This window comes from Sceloporus occidentalis, unplaced genomic scaffold (assembly GCF_023333645.1).
Source record: "Sceloporus occidentalis isolate IW3139 unplaced genomic scaffold, rSceOcc1.0.p SCAF_186, whole genome shotgun sequence".
Taxonomy (NCBI): Eukaryota; Metazoa; Chordata; class Lepidosauria; order Squamata; family Phrynosomatidae; genus Sceloporus; species Sceloporus occidentalis.
In genome coordinates, this window is record NW_028317166.1 from 987,031 (window position 1) to 1,008,188 (window position 21,158).

The 21,158-nt window shown below is 41.4% G+C and overlaps 1 protein-coding gene across 1 annotated transcript in view; it reads left to right on the top strand.

Annotated features, from left to right (window-relative positions):
* LOC149278671 (GDP-mannose 4,6 dehydratase-like) overlaps window positions 1-21,158 on the top strand; it is a 184,800-nt gene that overhangs the window by 56,507 nt on the left and 107,135 nt on the right. Inside the window, exon 7 of the mRNA XM_089501888.1 lies at window positions 1,801-1,905. Coding sequence (XP_089358014.1) covers window positions 1,801-1,905 — 105 coding nt within the window. The remainder of the gene's footprint in view (window positions 1-1,800; window positions 1,906-21,158) is intronic.

The window sequence follows — 21,158 nt, forward strand, 5'->3', positions numbered from 1 at the left end:
AACGCTGTATGAATTGCCTGGTATTCTCACCATCGGGGAGGGGAGGATCAGTGTTCGTTGGATCTCAGCCACACCGTCCCATTGCATCCCTCTACTGAACAGGGATCTGAGTTCACCAGCACAACTCTTTAGATGCAATGCCAGATTGATGTTTAGGTTCTTAATAATAACCAAGACTCGGCTCAGCTTTTGGAAAGCATTCTTCCCATAGGATTCACTTAATCGCTGATGTAACTCAAGGAAAAAAAATAGGAAGGAATTGTAAAATAATCTTCAATTCATTTTCTGCATCTTGCCATGTTTTGTAGGATACTAACAGATGCCGTGGTTAGAAAAAAAAGTGTGGCTGTGAGAACATTGTTTGTATGCATGTATTATTGAGGAAGTGGCTTTTTTTGTCTACAGACAATGAATGATTGGAAAAGGAATAAAGGTTTATTGCTTTAGTAAGAAATTACATTTGAAATGCTCACATTTTTTCGTGCTTTAATAATACATTGGTATTTTAATGAAGATTTGTAGATATCTGGAAAAGACGACTTAGCCAACATGGTAAAGGAATTCAAGAAAGCTTAGGATTTACATTTACATATTTAAATACAAGGGGTTCAAAAAGTACACAGGCTAATTGCTTCTTTTCATATGTATAATGTTAAATTGCACCTCGTTTTGTGGTACATATAGGCCTTTCTTGTATTTGATAGTGTTTAATAAGGAACCTTCAAAAACCTCAGTCAGGGAGCTCAAAAAACAATATCAAAAAAGATCTCCAGTCCAAGTCATTCTACCAGAAGTTTAGGATCTCTTTGACACATCTAATTTAATTTGAGAATTATTAAGCAGTGCAAATCGTGTTTTTGTCCAGCGCTTAAAAATGTAACTTGGGAACCCCAGTGGTTGAAGGTTTGCGTCTTGGCGCACAAATGCTCTGTTGCTACTCGCTATCAGGAGACGGCTTACAAGCTCTTATCTCGGTGGTATAGGACTCCAGTGGCGGTTAGTCGGGTTGTACCGGGGAGTGATCCCGCCTGTTGGAGATGCGGGGAGGATAGTGGCACTTACCTGCACATGTGGTGGAGTTGTAGCGCACTTCAGCCCTTCTGGTCTGGGGTTTTCCGGTGTTTGGAGGAGGTTACGGGTGAGGAGATTCGGCCTTCCCCAGGCTTTGGGCTCCTCCTCCATTCTGAGAGGTCGTTGAGTAGTATGAAACGCTCCGTTCTCCGTCATCTTATTAATGCGGCCCGTAGCCTCATACCGCTGTATTGGAAGCGCCCTATGGCCCCACCCCTGCGCTTGTGGGTTTCGCGGGTGGAGGAGATCCGGACTTTGGAGGAGCTGATTCACCTGGCTTCTGACAGGATGGAGGCGTACACGATGACGTGGGCATGCTGGCTCTCCTTTCTCTCCTCTCCTGTGCTTGTGTCGTTTCTTCAGTGATGGCGCTTGGCTTCCTGATATCTGTTTCTGCATTACTGGCTCTTTGCTTTTTCTTCTCTTTCTCTTTTTTCCCTTCCCGTCATAATAATGTTTTTTTTTTGTTATTTACCTAAAAATGTAACTTGGACTGCTTTGGGTATGGCATTGTCAATTTGACACCTATACATTGATGTCCCAAGCTCCAATTGTTAAGCAGGACAATGAAGAGGTCCACAAAAGGAGAGATCTTGAGTTTATAAATGTTAAATGTTAAAATAAATATTTTTTTTATTTGATGCCTACATGAAATTTAAGTGCCTTAACTATACACACAAAATATGATTGCAAGGCCATAGTCTGACTTATTGACTTGTTTGTCTACAGGAGCAGCTAAACTTTATGCCTACTGGATTGTGGTGAATTTCAGGGAAGCCTACAACCTGTTTGCTGTCAATGGTATCCTGTTTAACCATGAAAGTCCACGGAGAGGTTAGAACAGCTTTTTTTTTTTTTTTTTTTTTTTTTTAAACACAACTTTTCCCTCTCATAATGTGCACTAAAATTTGTATGAACAAGTACCAAACATAGGGATGACATTGATTGGAAAACAAAATAAAGAAAATAGGAATAACAAAATAAAATGGTAGTGTCCAGATAAAAATTTGAAATTATGTGTTGGTAGTCACATAATTGGTCAGTGTGAGTAGAGAACATTGTGCCGATAGACGGCACTGTTTTCAAACAGAAGTGAGATAATGGCGTGTTAAGAAGTATCCCATCGTGTCTGCTTCGAAATACTGTGTTGAAACTCCCAACTCCGATAAGCATTGTGGACCATTCCTTGTTCGGTAAAAGATGTCATGATGCTTAGCATCAGGAAGCGCTAGGTGCCAACCTCAAGTGGTTATTAGAAGACAATTGGATCAGTGTTCTAGGTAACCAGTATTTCCCCCTTTTCTGGTTCTTTAAAACAAAGCACACTTGTTCTCTGTCTGTGATAAACATCAATGTTGCTTAAATCACTAAGTTAATCCCATGTGCCCGGTATTTCACAAGGAGCCTGTGCATTGGGCACACCCTCATAATTCTGGCCTGTATGATAAGACACTGGCTGAAACAAGTATGTTTTGGGCCAGTAAATGAGAACTGGTCTCGGCATTCCAGAAGCAGGCGGAGTGGAGTGTGGGAACCAATACAAATCACAGTTTTACAACACTGCAAAATACCATCCATCAGCTTACATTTTGTGTTACTTTATTTAGCAAAAAAACCTTAAAATAGAAAATAATTATTACGATGAATAAATACGAAAATGGTTAGAAAATTTAATGTTCCTAATCTTCCTAAATTATTCTTCTTGACTCTTTGGGTATTTTTATAACCCAGCCATACAATCCACAAGCACATTTATGCCCTGATTCTTCCTTCCCTGCCCCTGTACCTCGCTGAAATGTGTGCCCAGATGTGATTTCACTTCCTGGCCCTCAGAATGTGAAGCGTGGTGGGGGGGATTGTGGCTGTGGATCACTGCCGGGAACAGGAGCTTGTGAAACCTTCCAGAACACTCCATCGCTTAAGCTCATCACTGCTTTGCAGGAGGGAATCCTGCATTCATTATTGTCCCAAGTGAAGGAGGACAGTTGGGTGTTCAAGTGTGATTACCAGATAATCGTTACGTGGTTACGTGGTGCCAACATTTTGAATATTCACCTCTTTATTTGCGAATGTATACTTTCATTAAAACTTTTTTTCTAGGAACATTGCAGGAAATGATTCTGTTTTACTGTGCTGTAGTTTTTTTGTTGTTAAAAAAAATAAAATATATATATATATATATATATATATATACACACACACACACACATACATACATACATACACAGATTTTTTTCTGAATTCTTTAAAACTTTTTTTTTTTTTTTTTCCAAACTTTCTTTCACATTATGGCCTAAAGGGACAGACTGGGTTCCTATCACATTTCCAGATTCCCAGGCTCCATGTTCATTACATGTGCACAAATATTCCCAGGGTAAGGTGCTGATGACATCAGCGTAAAGCTTTTTTTCTGGCTGGCTGACCTCTCCCATGCCATGCTCATGAGCGTGGATGGAGGTTTAATAAAAGTCTGCAAAATGATTCTACATCCTTCCTCAGACAAGTCAGATTACTCGTATGGTAACTGCTAGGTGCAGAGCCTGTTTTTGTGGTGATATAAATATATGCACACATTCAGACAGAGAAAGTCTGCGTCCTTACAGAGCTTACATATGCAAAGCATGTGTCTGTATAGTTAGGATGCTTTCATGGAAAAAATCGCATAAAAATTCAGGTTTTTTTTCCCTCAAAGAAAATTGTTGCTAACATAGATTTTTTGTATATAAAACAATGTTTTTAAACATTTACAATAATAAATGTTGGATTTTCCATACGTTCACAAAAGATGGTATTTTCTGTGTATGTGCTGTTTTTCATTTTTTAGGGGGGTAAAATAAATTTCCTCTGCGTTCCATACTTCCTGAACACGAGGTTTATCTGTGACAAAGCAGGAAGTGATATGCGCAGTGGAAAATAGCTTCCCTGAGATTACTGAAAAGCTGCACATGCAGTTTTAAAAATCAAACATTGTATGTATGGAAAACCGCAATAGTGTTTTTATTCAAAGCATGTTTCAAAGGCCAGGATTTGACATACAAAACAAGATAATCTCTTTATTTTCAGACACTTCTAATCTTTGTTTTTTCTTTACGCATCCTGACACCTAAGGGGAACGTCCTGGCATGTTCCTGTTCTAACTGGATCCTCCAGGGCAAATCGTGAGGGCTTTGGAGGAATTCCTACCAATGTGTATACCCATTCACCACTACAGAGATCTTTGGACCAATCCCAGGAGTTGGCTCCCAGTGTTTTGTACATATTGATCCCCATGGGTGACATCTTCCCCGGAGTTTATGATAATAAAGCTATCTTCAGAAAATGGCTCCTAAATTAAAATAATTTAAATTTTTATGATTTTCTATATATCACCAACAATTTATGCAGCCCTTCTTACGATGCATGTGTAATTGTGTTTTTGTGTTTTCAATTGCTAGTCATAAATCAGATATGGATAAACAAAGCTTTTAATGCGAAGAGCATTTAAATCATTAAGAAATAATATCTTTTAGAAAGTGCTGGAGGTCAGAAGGTACTTGGGCATAAATGCAGGACAACATAGAGCTTAAAGGCCTTAACATTTTGCCTTTGTCTCCACTATCTGAAGATACCTTGCCCATTATCTCCATGTTGACAAGATAATTGCAAGCTTCTCAGTGCATATCGCAAAAACTTAAATGGATTTTACAAAAAGGGCTTACAATTGACCGATTGTGGAAATATTTTTGACCCTTGTGGAGGAAAAAACACCAGGTGATTCTAAACATTCGCTTGGTGATTATTTATTTCCCTTAAGGTGGCCTAACAGTGCAAGCGCCACCACCTTGCGACTTAATAAAAGTGCCGTCATGGTAATTCTTCCTAGTCATTCCGAGATGCTGGAAAGCTTCGTTATATGCTGTCATATACTCTCCAGTAAAATGCAAGTTAAATAGCCCAGTTACATTCTTTGCGGTCTGTGCAGTCGCTTAATGAAGAACGTTCTAAATTGCTGTTCCCATCACATATTTCATTGTGTGAATAGATTATAAATTTTGAAGATTAACGTAATGGGGGTCATAATCTTTTATCTGTGCATTTATGTCACGCCAGCAAGAGACAGGACATATTCATATATTAACATTTCGTAGAAATCACTGGTGAGACTAAGTGAGAACAAATGAAACAGATGACTGGGGGAAGGCTGTTTGTACATGCACATTCCATTATTTTGACACAGCGATAAGCGACTGGAACAACAAGACTGATATACGGTACACATGGCGTCAAGATCTGGCACATGATGATGGTTTGTGAGAGAGAGAGAGAGAGTCAGAGTCAATGGGAGCCAAGTTCCGATGCTCACTGGGAGAGTTTAATGACATTTGTTCCAGGCAGCACTTGCAGAACTATTCATTTTTCAAACTGGAGTCTCGTAGACCTTCTCAGCAGAATAATGCAATGTCTGCTTTTATCTACAAACTAAAAAAAAACCCGGTGCCCAATCACAGAGAAAATATATGCAAAAACAATTAACTGTAAATATCTGACAAAACGGATAGAAGAAAATCACTAAGATTGGATGTGAGCCTGTGCTATGCCTGATGGCTTCATTCAATTGAAAGGTTTAATTTAGCGGTGTTGCACAAAAGAGACATTGGTACTTAATGGTGTAGAATACAGGATTTTTCATATAATTCCAGAAGTGTACAGATCAGTGGGAATAACCTTTAAAGCCTCGTGTGCACATTTATTATGGCCTTCCATAATGTGTTATATACATTTTACTGAAATGCTATACATGAGTGTGCAGTATGGCTGCAAGTCCCATATCCTTGTTGGAATCATATATTTCTGTCATTCTGCAACAATTGATGTGTTGTCCCTTTTCTAGAGGACAGTCCCCTGGGAAAGCTTATGTCCCAAGTATCTATTTGTGCCCGGAAAAGTCTGCAGGTAAATTGTTTCCAAAGCAACTTCCGTTTCTGTTTAAATACCATTAAAAAGGTAATTATCGTAGGCAGCGGCATTCTAACATAACTGATATTGAGTGTGATAAAAAAAAAATTATAGAATGAAACAAATTAACAATTTGTGTAATTTATATGTTTTACCTTTGACAGTTCCTATATTATGAGTTCCTTTGTTTTTCATCACATCAAATAAAGTACATCTGTTATACTCCATATAACTTATCCACATATTTTATTTTAAATAACTGTTTTTTCTGGTATAGTAATAACCTTAGAGGTTCAGGGCTGTATGATGCCAAACATGCCACTTAGTGCTTTAGGGGTTAACATTGCCAAATCCTGGCACAGTAAAGTTAATGCCTAGGTTGGGGCTATACTAGCAGTCCCTCTTTGTTATAACTAGCTTTTTTGTATATTGCCCTTTACCATGTAATCGTAATAGTGCTACGGAATCCGCTGGCTTAAGAAATTAAAGGAAATGTAAAATATCATGTTTAATACTACCACGGAGTGACATGATACACAATGAAACCATGTTACTGCACTATGTAAATACAAAACTTTGTGTCAAAAGGCTTAAACGTCTATTGTAACTAGAGAACAAGATGTCTGTACATGTCGAGTATCTGCATTAATCTGCAAATTAAATGTAGTCTCAAAAATCTACAAATATTAAGATTTTTTATGTATGTGTGCAGTGAGGCCGTAAATTATTTTAAGACATGAATCATGCCAATCTTAAAACATTAATTAGATAGCTTTCCTAATATAATAAAGAATATTTTTGTATATTCCATATAATAATTTGGTATATTCCATGCTTAGCACTAGTGGGTTCAATATCTGGCCCATACACAATAAGATGGATAGACAGGGCACGTGGATCTGTGTGTGTGTGTATGTGTGTGTGTGCCTGTATATGTGTAAATATATATATATATATGTGTGTGTGTGTATATACCGTATTTGCTCGATTATAAGACGACCCACCAAATCTTAATATTAATTTAGGAAAAAAAGAAAAAGCCTGAATATAAGACGACCCTATAGGAAAAAAGTTTTACCAGTAAATGTTAATTCATTTAAACTATTTTTTTAATAAAAGCTATGATTGAGAAAAATATTTTGGTTTTATTTCCTTCTATTTTCCAACCTGCCCCCGAGTTATGCACATCTGCCCCAGAAATGCCTTATACCTCCTATATGCCACTGTGCCCCATGATATGCCTTTTAACCCTCTAAATGCCACTGTGCCCCATGATATGCCTTTTGACCCCCTATGTGCCACTCTGCCTCCAGAAATGCCTTATACCCCTATATGCCACTCTGGCACTTAGAGGGTTAAAAGGCATATTATGGGGAAGAGTGGCATATAGGGAGGTTTAACCCCTTAACGACAATTGCCGGTCCTGGCACGACACGGAAAAGCATGTGCTTTACGACAATTGACGTGCCAGGACCGGCACGTCTTTAAACGGGTGCAGAAAGCGATCTACTTTCGCTTTCTGCACCCAAAAAGCGTTGCTGAATGCCTCAACCTCGAGGCATTCAGCAACGCCGCGATCGGCACGAAGGGGCCATCTCTGGCCCCTCCACGGGGCGTCAACATCCGCCATACTTTGTATGGCGGCGGACGCCCGTTTTAAAAGCGTTTAGGAGGCGATCAACGATCAGGAGGCATCCAGCGACACCAAACACTTACCTTTCGGTGGGCTGTGACCGCTCCGGAGAGCGGTCACAGCCGCAGCTGCCGGTGATCTTCGCCATCAAGGAAGATGGCCGCCGCCCTGCAAGAGAAACAAGCAAGTTTTAAAAGCTCGCTAGACGGTCTCCAGACCATCTAGAGAACTCTGGCTCCACTTGCAGGTTGAATACAGGTACTGCATTCACCATGCAAGTCAATGGAGCCCAGCTTTCTAATCACATTGTGATTAGTAAAAAAAAAAATAAAAAAATAAAATAAAATTAATAATTAGAAAAAAATAGTAAAAAAACAGTAAAATGTAAAAATCATTTCCCACTGATGTCACTATCAGGGGAACCTCCAAGTTGAAAAAAAAATGTTTAAAATTTTTTTTTAAAAAAAGGCAACAAAATATAAAATATATATATAAAAAATATATTTTTGTGAGCAAGTCCTAAAATTAGCATATTAGCTTAAAACAATTCTCGCATGGAAAGAGTTAAAATACTGGCATATTAAATGCCCGTGGGGTGTCTACTTTTAAAAAAGGTATGATTTGATGGGGTAAATTGAATTGGCCAGGTTCAACAAGGTCCCAATTAACACCGGGGGAAGGATGGCCACACATCTAATTTCCAATTAGAAAAATGCACACGTACCAAATGTGGCCTTTTAGTTCCCCCAAAAAATGACAAATTCATGCATGTGGGGTATCACTGTACTCAGGAGATGTTGCTGAACACATATTGGGGTGTCGTGTGACAGCGGCATATACCAGGAGCTGTAAATTCATACATAAAGTAGGTGTGTGTGGGAAAAATACACACACAAAAATACTACTGCAAACTTTGAAACAATGCTGGTGGTAAAATGTGTGCATGCAAAGAGTTAAAATATCAGCATTTAAAATACCCTGGGGTGTCTAGTTTTCAAAAATATATGGTTTTGTTGGGCACACTGAAATGGCCCGGCTCAAAGATGTACCAAATAGGGCATGGGCAGTGGATCCCCAAATGCCAAAGTTCAACATTGAAAAATGCGCATGCCCCAAATGTGGCCCTTTTGCCCCCAAACAGCCAGGCAAAATCATTCATGTGGGGTATCACTGCGCTCAGGAGATGTTGCTGAACACATATTGGGGTGTTTTGTGATAGTGACATAAACGAGAACATTTTAATTCATACCTGAAGTAAAATGTGTGTGGCAAAACAAATGCAAAAAAATGACTACCACAAAGTTTGACAAAGACTGGTGGTAGATATGGTGCATGGAAAGAGTTAAAATACTAGCATTTGAAATACCCTGGGGTGTCTAGTTTTCAAAAATATATGACTTGATGGGGTAAATTGCATTGGCCGGGTTCAAAGATACCCGAAATGGCACATGGGGGGAAGAATTACCAGATTTGGAAAAAATGGCTTTGAAATAGCAAAACGCTACCTGTACTTATTGCCCCATAATGGGTAGAAAAAAGCAAAAAAACATAAAAACATTGGGTATTTCTAAACTCAGGACAAATAGTAGAATCTATTTAGCAGGTTTTTTCATTACCTTTTATAGATGAGTAAAAGATTTTTCAACTAAAAGTTAGAAACAGTCATTTTTTTCTAAGTTTTTCACCATATTTTATACTTTTTTTAGTAGTAAATAATAAGATACAATCAAAACAATGTCATCTAAAGAAAGCCCTTCTTGTCCTGAAAAAAACAATATCTAATGTGTGTGGGTTCAGTAAACGGGAAAGAAGAAAATTACAGCTAAACACGAGCAGCGCAGAAATGTTAAAAAGGCCATTGTCACGAAGGGTACAAAAAGTAAAATCAGCCTTTGTCACGAAGGGGTTAAGGCATTTCAGGAGGCAGAGTGGCGTATAGAGGGTTAAAAAGGCATTTCTGGAGGCAGAGTGGCATTAAGGGGGTTAAAAGGCATTTCACAGAGCACCCTGCCTCCAGAAATGCCTTATGCCCCCCATTTAACACTCCCCCCCCCACACACACCTCCTTCCGGCTGCAGCGTGAGTCTACACGCTGCCCCAGCTACATGACAGCTGCACACCGGGGACTCTGAAGTACCGGTAAGTGGGGCGGGGGGGTTGAGACAGGAGGATCCAGATCCAGCTTTGAGGTCTGATTATAAGACGACCCCGATTATAAGACGAGGGGTATTTTTCAGAGCATTTGCCCTGGAAAAAACCTCGTCTTATAATAGAGCAAATACGGTATATGTGTATATATATATATATATATATATATATATATATATATATATATATATATACTTTAACACGTACATTTATATATTCCGCTGGAAAGGAGTGATTGGTAGTTTTCCCATAACCCAAGTGTAAATGCAGCTTACTCAATTTGTGTGTAAAAATACACTTTTATTCTCTATCATTCTAAATATGTAGATTTAAATCGAAGTCGCGTCCGTGTAAATGACTGTCAGTTTGGCAATGTTCCATCAGGTTAACACTTCATTTGCAAACAAGTAATAATGAAATAATATGCACTTAATATAAAATTAATTCTGTGAGGGTTATAAAACAGGGCACTTAATGGGACTGTAAAATTCTTTTGTGAGGTGCTGTAAATAATGAACACCTTGAGCTCTGCGTTTGTGTATTTAAAGCAGCCCTGAACATACAAAAGAAATTGTGCGTTTCGCTCAAAAGTAGCCCCCTGTGATTTAGTGCAGAGGGTAAAAAGGGCAGCATACGACTGGTTTAGAGGAAAATCATCATTGACATTTTAATTTGCTGAAATAAAATCTGTAAAGGCTTGCTATTTTGGTTCTCTAACATTGTTTTTCCTTTTTGGTCTTCCTATCACAAGTTTTCATTGTTGATATTAAGATAACAATGTTAGGGTGCTATGACTCTCCTTAGTGGGCCAGAATAGTCACGCACACTTTGAGGTTCACAAAGGCTGCTCCTTCAGATGCCGATACAGTCTCAAACTTTTGGATTTACTCATTAAAGTGGGCGTTTGGAGGAGACGTGAACATTTCAATTCCATGACGGTTCTATGCATTATGACATCTGCTACAGGAAGAGCTCGGTTGGGCCTGTATTCTGCGTCACTCTAGAGAGTAAGCTTGGGAGAGGGGCCCTCTTCATATAATGTATGTACTGTAACTGTGTACATTATTTCAGTGCTAAATCAGTGGAGTTCATAAAAGTCTCAGCACTTCTTCAAATATTCATTGTGTAGGGTTAAATAAACCCTTTTGCAGAAGAAACTTTCCAGTGGTGGCCCTTCCTCATGCATATACAACTTTGTGGGTTAAGATCACAACTGTCCTGCAAGTGAGTTTATTAGTGAAAAAAATGAATTAAGAGCACTGCCCTGTGCCAAGCATGAAATGCAACTCTACTAGGCAATATTCCTATACACAGCGCTCCTTTTGGCCTCTGCTGCAGATATACCCGCGTGTCATCCGTAAACAATCAAAGAGATGGTGGACCCAATGTTGTCATTTTTAGTGCATGTAAAGCAGACACAGGCCTGAATTTTTAATATCTTAATGCATATAAGTTATACAATCAGTGTATTGGAAGAGATGTGCATTTGTGTTTATTTTTGTGAAACGTACCTGCTCTCATGTATCAGAGGCCAGGCAATTCCTGTTTGACAGCAATAGGTTTATTTTTCCGTTGTGCCTTTAAGCCCCTAATGGGAACACTTAACCATTAGATCGCAGGATATACCATATGATGCTTTCTCGTGTGCCCAGTGCTGGAACAGCTCCATACAAGTAAAAGTCATCACGCAGTGATACAATCCCCACACAACAAAGGTTTTCATTACTAATCCAGAAAAAACATAATTTCAGGATCATTGTAGCTGGATGACGACTAAACCAGATGTCTACAAACAGCAAATCCTAAGAAGCGGCCCGCTTGGGTGGCTGTTATAGGAGCCCTTTTCTTATAGACACGAAGGGACGGGCGTAAGGGTACCCCACACATTGATTTTAAGCTATCTGCATCTCAGGCCCACATTGGCCATCTGGCACCCTGGGCAGATGCCCGTTGGGCCTGTGACCGGTAGGTCCACATACGTCCAGATACTGCCTCTCCAGCTGCAGATTGGATCCTGATTGGTTATTCTTTTAAATGTTACTTAATCCGCAGTGTACGTATGAAAGCGCAGTTTTCTCGATAATGGCCACTAGATCACAACAATTTTGTTAGAAATCGGACTATAAATACAAACACTTCTTTCTCTCCAGCAGCTGATGTAAATTTATTTTTTTTCTTTCTCTAACCATTTTTATTTTCTGGCGAAGTTTTCACTACGCTGGATTTCTAGCAGTTCACAAGATGTACAGCGTTTACAGGGGTCACTCTTGCTGACACAAAGCATTCTTGCTAACTTATTTCACTATGTGGGGGGTGAATGAGATATAGCCGATTTATAAATGTTTAAATGTAGATAACGCAAAAATAAATGGTACCAGTTGTAAATGAAAGTTTTTAATATTTTTTTTAATTTTGTTTATTTAAAAAGTACACCATTATTGAGCTTTAGCACAGCACATTACCATATAGTATTTAACTTTCTACTTTTGGATCAATTGCTATGAAGGGAACTGTAGACATCCATAGATATCATTATAACCTCAAAGTTTAGTATGAAAAAAAAAATATATATTCACTAACATATAATATTTGTACAACTACGTTAGAGCTGCCTCTTTTCATTTCTTTGCTAAACGCAAACAATTGACGAATGGGGAGAAAAAAACCAGCTGGTTTGTTTCAGATTTTTGTTCCCAACAACAAATTATACTTTGGCTCTTCAAGTAATTAAGAAGGGAAGACTAATTACCTTGATCTTTCAATGACCTTATGTAACTGTCGCCCAGAACAAAGAAAACTACTTTTGGCTAAAGAACCATAAGGTCATATACTTATTATTAACCCTGTAGCTGCCACAAGAGCAACCACCATCCTAATGGAACGTTGCCATTTGAGTGCAAAAAGTAACCAAATCTATTTTGTATTGTGAGAATATGAATAACTAACTTTTGACATGCCAGACATGTAGTTCTAAGGCCGGATTTGCCTGGCTAGCATGTTTTTTCAATTATTATATTTTTCTCACATATTTTCTAGATATATTTGTCTTCTCTCCAGCCCACGCCTATGATATTCTATGTTTATTGGCAAAGACCTTAACTGTCCAGGAATTTTAAAGAAACAGTACTTCCTAGGATTACAATATGCATTTGATATAGACGTTTGTTACGTATTCTTAAATTTAATATATAGTATTCTGCACCAGAAATTGACCCATGAGAGATTTGAAGCGTTTTATCTTAAATATACGTGTGTGTGTTTACAATTTTCATGAACCGTGTTCTTTTCATGACTTTAGATTTCAGCATTACTCAACCTGGCAAATAGATTAATAAAGGCACGTTAACCATGTAGTTTGTAAATGTCTATATTTAACATAGACATATTTAGAAGCCCTTTGAAGTTGCCTCTCTGCTCTTAGATTGGGGATTAACGGTGGCACGTGATGTTCAGATCATGTAATAACTGTGCTCATATATAGTGGGCTTTATATGGAAACCCCAGTGAAGACCACTCTGTACTTTAATCCTCCAGTGCAAGCCTAACAGCACTTATCTAGTCTGTCCAATGGAAGTTATGTTCACCGGCAGTGCTACTTCTAGATGGATGAACCTTTGTCAGATCATCAGTCTTATGTCTATTCCTAAATGTAGCAGATTGGGTATATAGGTCTGTGATGTGTATGGGACCAATGCATATTTCTTCTAGCAATGTAATTAAATTGGCAGGGAACATCTTCCATCAACATATCAACAAAAAATAATTTTCTAAGCCCTGATTGAGACAGCCAGGAGTCCTAATAATAATAAAAGTCAACAATATAAAAATCCAGAAATTAAATAGATTCCACTCACTATAGAGGCAATGGGGCTTTTGTATATAAAAATCGGGCCATTTGCAAACTGGCCCTGTAAAGGCACTTCTGCATTGGGAATTAACCTGGAAAAGAGTTGGTAATATGGGCAGTAATGCTGGCATCTCTAGTTTGTGAGGAATGATGCAATGCCCCATGACAAAAATAAAAAAAATAATAATAATAAAAGTCCCAGGCCTGTATGGATTCTGCCCTATTCCAAAATCCTATGTGGCATGCTTTTTGGGAGAAGAAACAGATCCCAAATCTTCATCCTTATGATACCCATTGATCTCTCTTAAGCATTTCACTTCTTGAATAATACCATTCGTTAAAACACAATATTACGATCTTTTTTTGTGATTCACAAATGAAAGTCGGTAACATCCATTCTGATTTTCCACGTCCGTGAAAAGTGCCGATGACTAATTAGGAATGTGCTTAAAAATCAGAAGCGCGCACCTGTATTTGTATTACCTGGTTACCACAGCAACAAACGCATGGAAGAAGAAACTGACTTGTGTAATGACATACACGGGAACGTGTTGACAGATAAACACAAGGTAATGGAACTCAAGAGCAGCTAGCAACTGCACTTCTAGGTCCTGTAAATATTGACTCCCTCATTAACAATTCCTTTTTTTTATATATATATATATATATATATATATATATATTTTAACAAATGTTACGTATACAATCTGGCAAAAGACCTATTCCTTTTTGATCGTACGTACGCAGATAATTGCATCCATGGCCTAATAAGTTTTGGATTACCCATAGGATTTGGAAGCGCTGATGTAATTCATAACATAAGTGACAGACAGTGCAATATTGTGCTCCAGGAATATTCTATTAAGTGAAAAGGAAAACGTGAGATTTATTTTTGTTGGCACTTAGGTCAGTTTGATCTGTAGGGAACGCAGTGGAGAGGTGTGATGATCATGGCTGCTGGATGGAACTTGAAGTGTAGTGCACTCTGTCATCAAGCTTTGTGATAAATCTTCTTGAAGCCCTTTGGGAAACGTTGTGTCCAAGAATCTGTTGCAGAGTACATTTGATGTTGATGGATTTAAAAAAACATTTTCTAACATCATTTTAAAATATTACATTTAATTAAAAAAATATATGTATTAAGTAATATTTGTGTAGATACATTAATAACTATGGGGGATCCAGAGAATGCAGTTGCAACCAGCCCTGGTTGATCTACAACCCATAAGATTTGTCTAGCTTGGTTAGCATGTGCCATGCATCTATCTTTCTTGCTCTCCTGTGGGCTGCTGAATCTGCTTGGGACAAACAATATATCATCGTAAATACATAAAATCTTTATCTCTGATTTGTTTATTTTGCCCAGATACATATGATGCCACATCCTTGCACCCTGCTCAGGGCAGCAGCATATAAGGGCTGCATCAGCCAATGCAAGAGAGCTGCTTGGTCCATACAACTTGCTATAGGAAGACCCACGAACAAGTATAAGCAAGTTATACTATTTAAGTGCCCGAAAAAAAAGGGAGATGGCTTTTTTGGTTAGCCAGGAGCCACAAAGGGATGTTTTAATAAAAATGGATATGAAAGAATAAAAGATGGTAGGCACTAGCAGTTATAATTGGAGATTAATCTAGCCTTGGTGCAGAACTAATCTGAATTTTATTAAAGACAGGAGGCGAGTATTTTGCATTACTTCCTTTACTGAATAACCTCTAGCAGCAAAACAGTTAATGATAAAAGAACAAATAACCAATAAGAACAGAGCCCAAAGACCCTATAAATGATACAAAGTCCGGTCCCTCCTCCTCTTTCTTTGCCAGGATAAGCCGAACAGGAAAAACCAAGAAAAAACAGCAATATCCCAGCGGAAAATCCCAGCAGAAAACTGAACGAACAGGATCCACGAACACTCTAGACAGCGGAGGAGCGGCCTGAAAAGGAGAACAAATACGTGAGAGTACCAGGCAATTATAACAAGGAAAAAAACCTGGTAATAAAGTAAAGACACAAGAAACTGGTTATAATACTGAAAACACACCATGAAATAAATACTGTCATTAAACACATATAAACAATCCCCGAAAAAAGGCGAACCGAACAAAAAACCCAGGGAGGGAAAAACTAGAAGGGGGGGAAAATACTCGCCTCCTGTCTTTAATAAAATTCAGATTAATTCTGCACCAAGGCTAGATTAATCTCCAATTTTACAGCAAGACAGGAGGCTTCGTATTTTGCAATTTTAACGCCCAGCCATAAAACTAAAAGAAGCATGAGGCGAAAGTAAAAAGTCCGGAACGTGGACTCCCGCGACCAGTCCGCCGCCGACATGATGTCGGCCATGGAACTGCCCGCAGCGAAAGCCGCCGAGGCAGCCGCACCCCTAACCGAGTGAGCCCCGAAAGAGTCCGGAACATCAGCTAACTGAAGGATCCAGCGAACCCACCTGGCTAAGGTGGGACTCAAAACCGGGCGGAAAGGTCGAACATAAGAGATGAACAGAGGACCCGAACCAGAGGAATGAAAAGGTTTAGTCACGTGAATGTAAGCTAAAACACAACGCGCCACACACAACCGAGGCCTGTCCGGGAAATAAGGATAAGAAACCGAGGACGACAGACATTTAGTCCGGCGTGAAACGCGAACGGAAACCCCCGCAGGGGAAAAAGAAAAAGAAGAAACATCAAAGGCCAGAACATCTGAAGCGCGACAGAAAGACACCAGACAAAGAAGCAAGGCAAGTTTGGCAGACAATTGACGTAGGGACAACTGGTCGTTGTCTGGCCAACTCTCCAGAAACTCAAGGACCTTGGAAACGTCCCAAAAAGAAGCATAGCGAGGCAAAGGGGATGCCGCGCGGGAGCCGACAGTTGGTTCGGGACGCAAACAGATCCAGATGAAAGGGACCGCGGCGAAGCTCGATCGCGCGGAAGACCGAGGGGAGTAGACGCGAGTCGCTGGCGTCCCTCCAATGGCGCGAGAACCAGTCCGCCACCAAATTGTCTGACCCGGGTAGATACTCCGCCCGAATTGACAGATGATTGTCTAGACAATATTGATAGAGATCCTTGGTCAGCTCGGTCAGAAGCTGTGAGCGAGAGCCCCCCAGCCGATTGATGTACCTCACCGTGGACACGTTGTCCATGTGCAGAACTAGGGAGCAGTGCGTAAGGTTCTTGGTAAAACTGCGAACCGCGAAGGAGCCGGCTATCAGCTCGAGACAATTGATGTGAAGGCCGCGCTCCTCGGTGGTCCATGGACCCCCCGTGGCCACCGGGCCACAGGCCGCTCCCCAGCCCAACAGACTGGCGTCGGACTCCAGAACGAAGTCCGGAACCGAGCCGAAAATGGCACGACCGTTCCAAACTTCCATGTGCTCCAGCCACCAGCGGAGTTCCAGACGAGCCTCGTCGGAAAGAGTGATAAGGTGATCGTAAGAACCCGATGCGCGAAGATGGAAAGTCTTTAAGCGCTGAAGGGCACGATAGTGGAGAGGGCCCGGGAAGATAGCCTGGATAGACGAGGACAGAAGGCCAATAACCCTTGCGAGGTTCCGAAGAGAAACGCAGCGACGACTGAGCAGGTGACGAATCTCCTTTTTTATAGATTGGACCTTTGCGGCCGGTAACCTGAGTACCGCTGCCACGGAATCCACTGTGAACCCCAGAAATTGGACAGTCTGAGTGGGGGAGAGAGATGACTTCTCCAGATTGATAACGAACCCTAGATCCTGCAGGAGACGGACCGTGGTCGCGGTGTCGCGAAGGAGGGTCTGCACGTCGCCCGCCATAAGGAGGATATCGTCTAGATAAATAATGGCGCGGATGCCCCTCGTACGAAGAAACTCCATAACCGGCTTTAGTAGCTTCGTGAAGCACCAGGGAGCCGAGCTGAGGCCGAATGGGAGACAAGTGAACTGCCAAAGGCGGTTTCGCCAATGGAACTGCAGAAAACCCCTGTCGTCCGGGTGCATGGGAACGGTAAGTCCTTTAAGTCGAGTCTCGTAAACCAGTCGTTGGTACGTAAGAGGTCGCGTAGGAGATGTATGCCCTCCATCTTGAAATGACGGTAAACTATGAATGCATTGAGGGCCCGCAGATTTATGACGGGCGAAAGTCTCCCGACTTCTTGCGCACTAGGAAGATGTTGCTTAAGAAATGAGGGGAACCTGACGCCTGTTCTATAGCCCCCTTGTCCCGAAGCGAGCAGAGTTCTGAATGGACGAGAGCGACCGCCGCGCGCGCAAATCGAGGGGAGGCAAGGAGGAGACGCTTGGACCGGGGGCAAAAGGAACTCCAGACGAAACCCTAGGACCGTCTGAAGAACCCAGGGGTCAGAGGAAAGGGCGGTAGGCTCCACGCTGGAATGGTGTGCGGAAACGGGACCGGAAGGTGTTGGACGAATCCTGGTATCGGGGTCTTGAGCCAAAAGGTGGCTGATCTGCTGGCGGCACAACCCCTCTGCCGGCCAGCCCTGGCGGAAAAATGGTCACCGGATCTGAACACCTTCTTCAAAGATGTCTGCGCCTTCTCCAAGGAGGTGAAGACTATAACGTGACGCGTGAGATCCTTGAGGAACTTCTCTCCAAAAAGCACCCCGTTCGCTTCAGGACCAAGCTCCTTGGGAGCCAACTCCACCAATTTGGCATCGAGCTTGAAGAGAGCCGCTTTACGGCGCTCGGCTGACAGGGCACAATTAGCATTTCCCAGAAGGCATAGGGCTCTCTGGGTCCACTCGCGAACCAAATGCGGATCCAACGGAGATCCATCGAGAAGGGCCTCAATCCCCTTCCTGGGGTCCTTGCCATTCCGTGTGAGGAACGTAACGAATGATTGGTCAAACTCAGGTGTATTGGTGACCTTGGCGGGAACGGTTGGCCTGGGGCATTCTGACCGGAGCCGCTGGCGAACCTCTTTATCCAGGGGTCTGCGGACCCAAAACTTGATAAACTCCGCAATGTGATCCGATGGGGTCCATTCGGTGGAGCGTGGATGACGTATTGCCCTGGGGTCGAAAAGTGGGATGCCCATCTGATCGGTGACCTCAAAAGGTCGATCCTGCTTGGAACAGGAGGGTTTGGGGTCGTCGGGTGGCAAAACGGGAGCCAAACCGGAAGGAGAGCCGTGACCAGAGGAGCCCACCTGATACTCATCAAAGGTTTCATATTCTGCCTCTAGGTCGGCTGATGGTGACCCGGGATCTGTTACAGGCCTGGATCGCTTCAGAGGAGCCTTGCCCTTGTCCGAGAGGGATGGGGCAGCCGCCCAACTAAGTTTGCGGGAGGCATCCCGGTCGGCGGGGGAGATGGAAACCCCATTGTCAGATTCCTCGGCCTCAGCCGGAATGATTGCCTGGCCCGGGCGGGCTTGTTAAGCTTCAGCCAGAGCAGCGGGCAGAGAGGCCGCCAATGCAGTACGAATCCGTGCCTGAAAAGCTGCGGGGATGGGTGTCTCCGAATCATCCGCCATAATGCCCAATGTGTTATCTGAAACACATAAAAGGGAAATAGTAAGAGAGAGGCAAGGACAAAACCGCTTGTATATTGGGGTAGCAGCTCCTAATAACAATACGCTAATATAGCGGTAGCAGAGAGGTGGGAAAAGAGGGGGGTCACCCCCACCAGACAGCAGAGGGGTTCACCCTCGCAAATAAAAGGGTACGTGACCCTGTAGTAAATGGTGGGTCCAAGACCCAAATAAGAGAGCCAGAGGCAGCAAATAGCCAAGGGGTTCACCCTCGTCAGCGTTAACGGAGGGGGTTCACCCCAACAGGCAGGCAACAACACAAATGTGAGATGCAGGCAGGCTTAACAATATAAACAGGTTGTAGGTAAAAGTTAAATTTTTTTAAACTGAAAATAAAATAAAAAGAGTAGCCGGGAATCGAACCTAGGATCCTATAACTAAAAGACCTGCACAGTATATATATATATACTGTTATATATTTATAACTAACGGCCGGATTGCGAACTAGTAGTTCACAATCCGAGCCGCCGTTGGTCAAGAAGGCAGGACCAACCCGCCGCGCGGTTTCAGATACTGGAGACCACACGGCTGGGAAAAAACCAGCCGGGAAGAGGAACTACAGTACCGCGGCCGGATTGCAGACAGAAAGTCTACAATCCGAGACCGCGGCGAACGACTGGTTGAGTGATCCTGCAACCAGGAACCACACAGCCGGAAAGCTCAAACCCTGGGGAAAAGAACCGTCGCGGGACGACACAGCCGCGCGGATGGAAGCCCGCGAAGTCGTGTCACGCGGCAAAGATGGCCCAGCACGACCGCGAGGCGCAGGCCCACATGACAGTCGTGCAGATAACGACGTAGACACGCGGGAGGTAAAGCAAAAGAAAAAGGAAAAACACCAATGGAGGCTAAACAATAAAAATAACAATAATAATAAAATAATAAAGGTAAGAATAAAACTGAGAACCAAAATAATAATAATAAAATAATAAAGGTAGGACAAAAAATGCAAGCTACCACAAAATGGTAAAAAACCCAATAGCCAAATAACAATCTACCAGATAGGAATATAAGTAATAGGCCTAGTAATTAAGGCGAATAAAATGGAAGGTTCTCACCTGGAGGCTAAGCAGCAAAGAAAGAGGAGGAGTGACCGGACTTTGTATCATTTATAGGGTCTTTGGGCTCTGTTCTTATTGGTTATTTGTTCTTTTATCATTAACTGTTTTGCTGCTGGAGGTTATTCAGTAAAGGAAGTAATGCAAAATACGAAGCCTCCTGTCTTGCTGTAAAATTTGAAGTCTATCTGTCTGGATTTATCCAATTCTACTTGTAATTACTAAATAGCATTTGCCATTTTGTTATGTCACTTTTGTTTCATTGAGCAAAAACCCATGTATTTAAACCATACTGTGGGGGTATAATCTAGAATGCAAACATTTTAAAAGTGATCTTATCACTATAGCAACCAGTGGGGTGCTCTTGTTGAATGAACGATTCCAGTAGCTGCCGTGGAAAAAACACCACTTTTAATACTTTGCACCAGAATCACCACTTACACTACACCATTTGTTTAGTTTTAATATCAGTGGCTGCTCTTATGACCTTATTGACCACATCTCCGTCTCCATTCTCAGATTGGCATATTATTACATTTATTGTTATTTAAATGTCAGCTTTGAAAGAATTCTTATGATTAAAGGAAAGTTATTTCACATTTTGCCCTTTCTATTAAGGTTTGCAGGCATGATGCTAGGAGAGGGTGTCGCGTTGTGTTCAGGAAGTAAATTCAGTTACCGATTCTACTTGTAGATCCCACCTAATGAATGCTGCATTGTTTAATCACAGATATATAAATGTGTAGATGCTCCACTAGGCTCTCACTTACTTCTCTGGAACACAGCCTTTCTTGAAGGATTTTGTAAACCTTTAAAATATGAATGTTGTATTAGAATTCGTAATAATAGCAAAGTCACCATTGTTTGCTTTGCTTGGTCAAGACGATATCATTATGAAAGGTCTGACTGTCTTCATCTGTTTAGTGTGTAACATATACATT